The sequence below is a fragment of the Bombus bifarius genome, unplaced genomic scaffold (genome assembly GCF_011952205.1).
Source record: "Bombus bifarius isolate JDL3187 unplaced genomic scaffold, Bbif_JDL3187 scf7180000009605_frag, whole genome shotgun sequence".
Classification (NCBI taxonomy): Eukaryota; Metazoa; Arthropoda; class Insecta; order Hymenoptera; family Apidae; genus Bombus; species Bombus bifarius.
Window position 1 is genome coordinate 1 of NW_022885225.1, and position 11,256 is coordinate 11,256.

Genomic DNA, 11,256 nt, shown 5'->3' on the forward strand with positions numbered 1-11,256 from the left:
CCGGCCATGTCCAGAATAATAAAATATCTCGCTTTTTCAATCTCGCGACTTGATCCGCAATGAGGGGTAAAGGATACCGATCCGCGACCGTACATTTATTTAGTTCTCGAAAATCTACCTATCATCTATCTGAACCATTGTTCGTCTTCACGAGTAACACAGGGCTCGCGAACGGTGAATTACTAGGCTTTATGATTTTTGGCTGTAATTAAGTCGCTTGTTCTATCACGTACTATTCTGCGCTCGCGAAGTCTATTAGGACTCCTTGTACGGCGATGTTAGGATCAATTGATTGTACTTCTAACTGGCCTGTATTTTTTTGTACGAGTACGTAGGGAACCCGTAACGGATGAATCTCTGAATTTTCGAAAAGAAAGATTAATCGACTTTTATCGCTACCACGTACCTCATTGTCAACTTCATTAACATCGATCTCGTTTTTAGCGGTTTTATTACAGGCATTAATTATTTTTGTTTTACACATAGCGAGGCTATTTTGTGTAATATTACGTCAAAATCTTGGCTTAAAATTTAACGAGTAATCGCGATATCGTATTGTTAAATAACTACCAGCGAGAACATGAAAAGTTTATCTCTAACCACCGACACCTGCAACGGACAAGATTTGAGCGATACGTTTAGTACCGATATTTCTTATTCCTCGCATTACTACTATATCAATCGTTCTTTTGCCAGAAATTCTCAAGACTACGGATTCTTTAATTAGCGAACACTCGGCTCCGAAATCGGGGTAAAATGGAAACGACTCACCCGGATGGCTTGATCTACCAGTTAGCGCCTCCACTACGTAGAAGTCAATTCGACACTCGGTATTGAAATTATATTCAGGGCACTGCTTTGTAAAGGATCTTCCTCCATAATCAGATTGGTAGCTGCGCACCAGGCAGCGGAGTCGAAAAATTGTTAGGTTCCACACTCGATTTTTGCACTAGCGACGGAATTAACTCGCGCACGATGATCGTAAGCTCTTGCACTGTTATAACCGGCACTGATCCCACTTCTGATGTCGGGTTTACATTAAAATTAGGGTTAGGGGCGTGAAACGAATCTTCGTTTGGGTTACACGTTGTCGTTATGCAATAGAGAAGACATTGACTAGTGCAAATACGATTATTATAGAACCGGACAAGTAACCGCGGTTGTTAGGTACTCGAGAAACTAATGACAATGATCCTAGGTTCAATAACGAATCCGCGGTCGACGGGATGATAGATGAACGTACTCACAAAATCTAAGTCGGACGCGTAATATTCACTGATCGTAAAGAGTTACTCCTTTCATCAATGAGATCGCGAGCGAGAATGTCTTTCCCGTCCCGATGATGCCACAGAGGAAAACTATAATGGGGTGTGTCTAAGGACACGAGATTATCGGATTCGTCGAGAAAAGCCTTCGTTCAGAAAGTAAGGGAAATTGGCCTTGCTGCTAATTGGTCAATCTCCATATCGGTGGTTAGAAAAAGGTGCTAGCCGCCCTCGAGGGAAAGTTGCTAGTGGGAGACGCCGCTCGTTGAAAAATATGTCTCCCCTATCTTCCCGTAGTTGGGACAAAGACCGTTTGTCTGTTTGAAGGACTTTAGTTGACTAAATCTTAAGATTTATAACGGGCCCTCGAGCTAGCCGAACATGTACTGCGGAGACGCATCGACATCTGGCAATCATCTTACTCGAAGAATAGGGTCTGCGTGTGGGGAGCCACGGGACAGAAACCGTTGTAATGTTTACTGTCGCGTGTCGCCACGAATATTTCTTTTAAGGAGAGCTATAGAATTACTCCATACCTTTGTTAGACAAAGCGTTCATCCCGTGACCGCGGCTACGTTCGGCGACTGACTGTCGCCTCGAGCCCAAGCTCATTATCACAACTCTCGAACAATTACAATCGGATTGGATAACTACAATTGTTGAATTACAGCTATAGTAGACTTTAGGTTACAATGTTGCGGGATTATCCAAAATTCCAAAGGCTCCGGTGTTCTTTCATCTCCGACATATATATTATATATACTATTATATCTATATAATATATGTATTTATATCTATAAATATATGTATAAATATATCTGTTTAAAAAAATAAAGTTGACCTTCATATATCGCCAATAATATCGCGTGTGTAAAAAGAAACTAATTACATTTAATTCTTTTTTTACATTTATTTATTTTTTATTATTATTTTTTTCACAACTAATTACATTTAATTATTACATTTACATACATTTAACTATTATTACATACATTTACATACATTTAATTATTATTTTTTTCATAATTATATCTCGTTTGAAATATTTTTCGACATAATTAATTGTTTCAAAAACACATATTCCAGCCTTCTAAATGATTTATTTTGCGTATTATACGAATTATTCCATCTATAAGTAAATTGTTCTCTCTACACACAAACACGCACACAGTCTGTTAATTACACGAGTTAATTGTAACATTTTTCTCGATAAGTTGACAGAGCAAGGAAAATGAGCGACGAACCTACCTACAAACTAATCTACTTCAATGCCCGTGGTAGTGCCGAACATATACGGTACATATTTGCATATATTGGCATCGAGTATATCGACGAGAGGATCCCCCTACAACTCTGGCCTGAATACAAGGATTGTAAGCGTGAAGAATCGATTTTTACTTTCATCGTTCAACTCTCAGATATCTACCATTTACTCAAACTTTTCTGTATATAAAACTTTCGTTTCACGTGCAGGCTAAACTTACTTAAAGTAAAATTTCATACGGAATAAAGTCGAACTTTTCATTAAGTTTTGCTTCCGTAATATCGTGTTTATCGAATACCAACTTAATTCACTTACGATTCTCGAATTTTTGTGTTGCAATCTTTATTGTTTTCAATGAATCGAAGCATTTCGAATATTTTGAGAAAACCGTAAATAGGTGACTTAAAATAGGAATACAAAAATACTTCTACGTTTCTCGTTAATTTAAAAACTTTTTAGGACTTGTCGGAAAAAAAGGATAAAAAATTGAAATCAGTTCGGAAATGAACAAGAACATAGCTAAAAAGTCGAAAGAACAAAGCAGACATAAAATTCGATCTTCCGTTGCGACATTTCTATCGTAAATAGTATAATAAAAGTTTTACGCAGCATAGTCTTCGATATAATCTTATATGTCGCTTGCAGATAGAGAAACCAAAAGTCAACGTAAGTCTGTAAATCAATCCTGTCGGTGTAAAACACAAAATTACGTTCGCAAGAGACATTCGATTTATATTCCTTGCATTTCAATTTTCATTACAAGAACCGTGTACATTTTCTAATATTTTTTCCGTGTCTGGTATTATCTTTTATCCTTGATTTTAAAAACTTTAGGTTCTTCCCAACAGCGATAACCTGCGATACCCTGCGAAAACACGCGATACCCTGTCCATCGTAATCGTAAGAAAAGAAAAAAAGGAGAAAGAAGACATTTCTGTATTTCTTTACTAGGCCATGTTGATTAAAACCGAAATGATTTCGATTCATCTATTCACAAGAACGCAACGGCCTCGGAAGCTGTGTTGTGATTTCCTATCGATCGTTTCCCTTTACACAGTGTTCATATGAGCCATGTTTGTTCTTAGCAATGCCTTATAAAAAGCTGCCTGTGCTGGAGGTAGACGGGAAACCGGTAGCGCAGGCTGACGCTGTGGCGCGATACTTGGCGAGGAAGTACGATCTAATGGGAAGAAACGAAAGCGATGCGTTGATATGCGACGTGCTCGTCGATACTCTTGAAGATTTGGAGCAAGGTGAGTAACTGATGAGATGACTTTGCATTTGTCTCACCACAGAGACAGACGTTCAAGAATTCATTGTGAAAAGACGAGTACAAACAAGATACGTATGTCTTTCCGTTAAGCGAATGTTACAGTTTGTTTGCAAAAGTCAGTTTTTAGATTATAGAATCGTAGATAGAATTTAGAGGATAGAAAATTTTAGTAGTCACTTTTAGTTTAGTCTTATCGACAATAAGCAGACTACGTTATGATACAACGATTCCAACTGAAGATTTCTATCGACATCACGAATTCGATGGCTTCCAAATTTTCTTCTCTGCAATCTCAGACGCTCAACTCGAAAGAATCTTTTAGATCCCCCGACAAACACTCGACTCAGGTTATCTATTATCGTAATCTTCCTTCGGGATTTTTTTTAACTGCGTTGCGTTAACGAATAACGGGATAACATCACGTTTCTCTCAACGCCTTTCAACGTTCTACAACTTTTATTCTTTGCAAATCCCTGTCTCTATATGATAAACGCTGGTTATCCGCGGAAGGAGCGAGGGCAACGAAGTGTATCCTGGTACGCGATAACGTTACTAATTTCCAATTACGATATGTGTGATTACGTAACATCTGCTGTCTGCATAATGCGTTAACGATCCGCGCGTTGATCGCATAAATATAAATCGAAGGGAATGGAATCGCTCGAAACTCATGCAACTATCCGCAGGTGTTTAAAATCGTGTTTTTACACCGCCAACGTAACGTCACGCCACGTCGAAAAATTATTACTAGACAGAGAAGGTGAACAAAAAACGAGGTAAATAGGCTACCGATTGAATAATATCATAACGATCGTATCTCTGGTTTTTGCTCGTCTTTTATATTTGTTTCAAATGTATAAAATATAATCGTATCGATATCGTCCACGATTAAAGCCATCCATCCGCCATCGACGAGGAACGAACGATTATATTTTATCATTTATGCGAATCCTTCTCTTCTCTTCTTTCTCTATTTACGCCCCTCGCCTTGCTTCGTACCGCCGATGATTCACAATTCGATGCACCTGAACAGCTGGAACGTCGCAGATTTTTCCGTACGATAACAAACGTGTTTTTGATGGCCTGCTTTAAACCGTGACGATCGCCATGACGTGCATCAATTGTCGAATGATGTAGTGCGACGATACTCCTACGCAACTTTTTTTTACGCTGTTTTTCCCTCTATTTTTTCTTCCTGTGTGTTATCACATGATCATGAGATACCTGTATAGAAGATGCAAAGAGTCTGTGAAGAATTTACAGATATTTAAGATTATCATAATGTTTAAGCAAAAGCTAAGACGCAAAATATTGCTCAAGATGTAATTATGTAATATTTACTCAATTTCTAGAAGACTGTTTATATCTTGTTGTTATTCTTGATATGGAGATAAATATAGTATACTTTATTAAGACCTAGATAGAAGACTTTTTTCTCGTTTCTCTTCTCTTACTTAATCACTAAGAGTTATATAACGTTTATTCGATAATTCTGCTTCTCCTGACCTTTCCACAAATGGTTGTTTATATCTCGACATTCTTGGTACTTTTAATCAAATTTTAATAACAGTACTTTACTCGTCAGAAGTAAATAAAAAAGCTCTAAGTAGAAGCAAGGATTTATTTACCTTTCCTTTCTCGAATCTCAGTTAGCAATGTTGTTCCTCTTGAAAGATTTTCCAAGTTTCCAAGACAATTTCCACGCTGGTAACATTGTATATATTTCAAGTATCGTGAACCACAGGAACTTGTTGAGGCAATATTGAAGAAAGCAAAGAGAATGAAGAAATTGTAGGAACTATGAGAGGCTACTCCTTCTTTCACAACTTATTTTCTCTTCGTTTGGGGGGAAAAACACAAATGAACGTAACGGTTGGTTTCATATACGTTTCAGCTATCTGCTACTGTCGCATGGAGGAGGATCCTGAAAGGAAGGAAGCGAGGATGAATCAACTTTTGAACGAAACAATACCATTGTACCTGACTAAATTCGACCAGATTATTGGCGAATATGAAGGATATATCATTCCTTCTACCGTAAGATTTTTTATCCAAATTTAATGTTAAAATTTTTAGTCTTTGTGCAAACTGGGCCATGTTGTCCATAAAAAATTATTGAAACTTTGTTGCGACAAGACAGCTTTAATTGTTGAGAGCAGAGTGTATCTTTAAAATTCACTTCTGTTAGTTTATGTACAAATGAATTTGCCAAGATTCTCAGCTTTTAGATAATTATTCATGTATCTTCCTCATCAAGTTTGATAGAAATTATTACTATCGTAATCAAAGCAAAGATTAAGATATGTAAAATCATTTCTCTGGATATGACACTCTTGTTTAATGATTGATAAATGATACCATTCGAAATATCATATTTATATAATATATAATGATACTTATAAGTGTAATCACTTAAGTACAGATATCTGAATTTTTCTCACTGTCACTGACATAGATACGTATTATGGTTCCTTAGATTACTTGACCAGTTTATTTCTTTCATCACTGTGTTATTATATAATAATAATAAATAGTCACATTAAATTAATTTAGTATGATTATGTTGTTTAATAATACGTGTTTCATTGCAAAATATTTAGCGATTGAAGGGCTCACAGGAAACATGAAAGTGAAAGAATACTAGAATCTAGAGTTTACGATTTCAATTTCTTTAACGAGATATTTATCATATTACACAATTCCTGTAAATGTATTTGTAATTATATCGCCGAAGAATTGTATTTAATTAAGCTATGAAGTTGTGGAATCGTGAGAAGGCTTATTTTTATAGAACTGTCTAATTTCCATTCGACATTGATTCAGGATACACATTACTCTTTTTTACATAATACCAGTTTTGTCATTTTTAATTAACAAATACCTCCAAAGGTTGAAGTTTCTAGAATTATCCATTAAATTCTGACAATAAAATAAAAATCCAAATTCTTCCTAAAAAGCTAGTGATCTTTAGTTAAGAGTTCGATTTTTCACATTTTTCAAGGTAAATTAAAAAAATTGTTTAATAGAGGAGGTACAAAATAAATGTATACAAACCTTTTTTCAGACGACATGGGCGGACTTAGTATTTGCGGAGACCCTGGAAAATTTCGAGTATATGTTTGGGCCACCAGTTTTGGATAAATATCCAGCTCTTCAGGCACTGAAGAAAAGGATTCATACAATACCGGCCATTTCTGATTGGCTGGTTAGGCGCCCATTCACAATCAGCTAAAAAGCTAAAAACGCGTGGAAAAAAGATGACCAGTACACCAGTATATATATATGTACGCTGGCATCGCTATGTTGGTAAATGTTCGATGTTATACGTGTCGTAAAATGTAACAGTTCTATTTAAAAAAAAATTTCGTGTCTATGAGTACGTTAAAAGTTTAACTATAAAAAGTCTCATCTGAGCTGTGCTCCTTTATGTGAAGGTATTATTGTGTGTAATATTGTGAATGACGACTTTTCCTCTCCGATATTCGTGAATTGAATCACGGTCAACTCAGCTTGAACTAAAATCCTAACTAAAATCGTCACCAACAAATCCGATGGTCCCGTGCGCTAGACACACCCATCCTTAGCTTTCCTCCGAGACAGCATCGTCTCCCAAGACAGTTCTGATTTTACATCCTTCGAACGGTCAATATCCTTCCACCGGGTAGGGCACACCCACAGATCAGTCACTTATTCATCTCGTACATACGCACCAGCGTAACTGCCTTCGTTATAAGTTGTTGGAATAAACGGTGAAATATAACTTACTATACTGTGTCATATTCATTTAACCACCTCTTATCTTAACCGAAACAGGGGAACGACTACTTCGCGGCGCCGATTCACCGAATCGTAGCGAGAATTTACGCCTCTCGCTACTGCGACTGCGTCTCTCCGCGAACGGTCGTAACACATTGATCGACAGAAGTACTAAACTCTAATAACATAAATTTATATATTTTCTATTTCCCAGCCACCAGTTTTATAGATTTTTCTATCTTCTGTACTACTTTTATCCCTTTTATTTTTTCTTACATGAGATTATTGTAAATTTAATATCATTTGTTCGCAATATTTGTTATTTATCTTTCCTTGAATTTGAAATTTCGCGCTTCAATGTTGTGTGTTGTTCGACGTTTTATCGAACGATGTTTATCGAACTAGTTTATGAATACATACATAATCATTAAAGAATCTATAAACCTTACTAGTTTGTTTTTACTAAGTTTTGTTACAGAAAACATGTTCTCATAAGTTTTCAACTTTAATTTATGGAAATTTATTAACCTTAAACTATAAAATTTTAAACTATAAAATCATTCAATGAGTCTTTCCGGATGTTTTTATGTAGTCATAATTTCACATATCAGCACAGCTCCACCAATACGATAAGAGTTACGTGGAAGCAACAGGGGGGAAGAAGAACATATAGATATCTAAAGGTTATTTTTGTCTCATTCAAGTTTCTGTTAACCGGCTTGGAAATTTCCTGTGCTTGTTTCGACTTTGAAGTCTTAAAAAAAAAATTGTAAGTAAATAGTATATATATAGTATATATATCCCGAGTCAAAGTTTCTCTTTATAAATAATAAACCGTTTAAAAACTATATTTTGTATGTTTTTTCCTTATTCATAATTAAATAATAAATATGAAATACTTCTACAGAAAGCCGACATCCTTCAATTAACCGAACAGCAGATGATTTAAAAATTAGTAGTTGAAAGAAATAAATGTTATTACATGTTCATAATTGATCGATAAATTTAAGTATGCAATTAGAAAATGTTTCTTATGTTTGGAAGAATATATAATCACTGCTGAATGTTTTGTAGTTACGAAAGTTGTATACAAACATACATTGTACATACGACTAGTAATGGTACTAAATTACTGTTAGAGGGTCTTGGGTGTATAGAACCATATGGTTAAATTAATACTAGAGATAACGAATCGCGCGAATGTAATTAATATTTTGAAATGCGTTGTTTGCATTAATTGATAGTTTTCTTATAAACTTTTTTATAAACAATTTCATTGCTATAGAAAAAAGATAAATGCCGGTAATATGTCTATCCTACTTAAATAGAAAGTGCAATATTTTGTTATAATATTTGGCGCAAGTTTATACATTATTACATCCAAAAATAATATTCTTTTTATATCTAAGCTATATTAAAATATAAAGATACAAATAGCTATGCGAGTAGTTAGTAGTTGATGCTTTTTACTTAAATTGTCTTATACTTCATAATTTGTAATAATATAATTCTTGTCATCAATGATTCTTTGTTTTTACTTTGTATATATTATACTTCCAGGAAGATGCCGCTCTATAAATTGACTTACTTCCCAGTTACGGCATTGGCAGAACCAATCCGTTCTTCTTCAGCTATGCTAGTATTCCATTTGAAGATGAACGTATCAAAAAGGACGTCTGGCCAGAAATAAAGCCCTGTAAGCTTAAAATTTAAAGAAGTTCTGTTTCTTAAATCTCATCTTTCCTAATTTAACTAAAGTAGCTAAATAAAGTAGAACACAATTATGCAGAGTATAACAGAGATTATTGTTTACTCTCCATTGCTCTATAAGATATGTGGGAGAACAATAGGTATTGTTAAGGAGACAATGCCCTTTGTTTGCTGATAAATTATCAATAAATTAAATTATATCTTTCCGAAACAGATAACAGGAAGCTAGATATTTAAGAAGCATCATAATCTGTTTGTTCGATAGAATCTTTGATTCTATTAGTTGTATGTTTTTAGTGACTCCTTATGGCCTGCTTCCTATGCTCGTAGCCGATAGAAGGAAGGTTGCTCAGTCTACAGCTATTTGCCGTTACTTAGCCAAACAATATGACTTAGCTGGAAAGACTGACTGGGCAAATCTTCATATTGATGCCACTGTTGATACTATTCATGATATTCGTCATAGTGAGTATCCAGTGCTGTTTTGCATAAATCTTATGAGAATCTTGATAACAGATAGTACATATCTGTTCAGGTATTTATTAGTTGAAATCCGATTTAATATTTGATTTAATCGAACGATACACGTATGTCAACAATACAAGACAAAGGATTAAAAAGGATTGTAATTCTATCTTCAGTATCATTTAAATTTCGCACAACACTGTATTCAAGTTAGTATAACATTAGCGAATAGTATTTAACTGAAAACAAATTTTCAGAAATTGCCGCCTTCCACTATGAGGAGGACGAGAAGGTCAAAGCTGCAAAACGCAAGGCTGCTGAAGAGACGCTGCCGATCATTTTAGAACGTTTGGACCAGCAAGTGAAGGAAAATGACGGCTACTTCTACGATGGTACTCTCTCTTGGGCTGATTTAACATTCGTTGCTCTGCTCGATTATTTGAACTTTATGTACAAGTCTGATCTGATCGAGAATTACGACAATCTGAAGCTGCTGGAGAAAAAGGTCCTCCTTCTGCCCAAGATCAAAAACTGGATTGAGAGACGCCCAGTTAGCGAATTCTAAACTTCACGATTGCTTATGGTTTTATAAGCGTTTAAAGATTGCGGTCTTAGTGTGTTGAGAGAATGAAGAACGAATCGTGTTGATGGAAGTTTGTATGGAATATACTGATTGCTTTTAACATTCATTAGTTCCAGTTATTACCGATATTTTTGTCATTTAGTTAGGGTTTTCCCTTTAGATTACGTTGTGATAGAGAACTATTATTTGTGTATTCCTACAGAAACATACGAACTATATAAACTGTTGACACGATGTTGTGCTTTTGTATTATAGAGATAATAATAAAACCATCAAACAATCATTAATTATGTTTTTTATTATATTCATTAAGAATTGAAGATTACCTCCTTGGTGATCTTGATAATATCGTATTTTACAAATGTTGAACAAAAAAAAATGTATGATTATTTTATTCAATACGTTATGAGGGTTGCTTTAAAAAAAAATACGAGTTACATATTTCTTTGAAAAAAGCATGATTTTTATCCATACAATAATGTTCTTCTCTTATCGCTTTAAAGTTGAGTACTTCGTTGATTACATGAGAGAACTCGCCTACAGCAAACAAGATACGACCGTGTGTAAAGTAATTAATCTGTTTGCTCGTTGCTAGCTACACATAAGGCTTGTGTAAAAAAAATATGCATTTCAGTTCAGGCGGAGAATTATGTAGGAAGTCATTTTGTCGATCAATAACTTAGTTAATAAAAGATCAAATTTTCATGTACATAAATGTAAGTAACGTTCAAGTATTAATCATTACATACAATTTTTGTATAATTCGATATCTTGGTCACTTACATCTTACAAATGATATATAGATAATATTTATGAGATACATTGGAGCTATCTTTTAGTTAACGCCATTTTTTCTTATTTCTCTGTACTTTTACTATTCTTCCAAAAATATCAAAGGATCGATGACTTCAAATTAAACTAGAATTGCTTCGGTATATTG

The 11,256-nt window shown here is 34.8% G+C and overlaps 1 protein-coding gene, 1 long non-coding RNA gene and 1 pseudogene across 4 annotated transcripts; 2 read left to right on the forward strand and 1 right to left on the reverse strand.

Moving 5' to 3' along the window:
• Positions 1-2,502: 2,502 nt before the first annotated feature.
• LOC117215423 (hematopoietic prostaglandin D synthase-like) lies at positions 2,503-3,906 on the forward strand (the record flags this gene model as incomplete). The annotated part of the gene is made up of 2 exons (XM_033461806.1): positions 2,503-2,683; positions 3,615-3,906. Coding segments are annotated over 2 exons (357 nt in total), but the record flags the coding sequence as incomplete, so codon positions are not given.
• A 738-nt stretch (positions 3,907-4,644) lies between these two features.
• On the reverse strand, positions 4,645-7,410 carry LOC117215424. Of its 3 annotated transcripts, XR_004489109.1 has the most exons (5): positions 7,377-7,410; positions 6,988-7,030; positions 6,857-6,899; positions 5,144-5,726; positions 4,645-5,048 (listed from the first exon to the last, which is right to left on the reverse strand). It is a non-coding gene; the product is annotated as an uncharacterized LOC117215424 (long non-coding RNA). The 3 variants fall into 3 exon arrangements; XR_004489108.1 differs by having other exon boundaries at positions 4,645-5,026; positions 6,988-7,400; XR_004489107.1 differs by having other exon boundaries at positions 6,988-7,400.
• A 1,712-nt stretch (positions 7,411-9,122) lies between these two features.
• LOC117215422 lies at positions 9,123-10,433 on the forward strand (annotated as a pseudogene).
• The last annotated feature ends 823 nt before the right edge of the window (positions 10,434-11,256 follow it).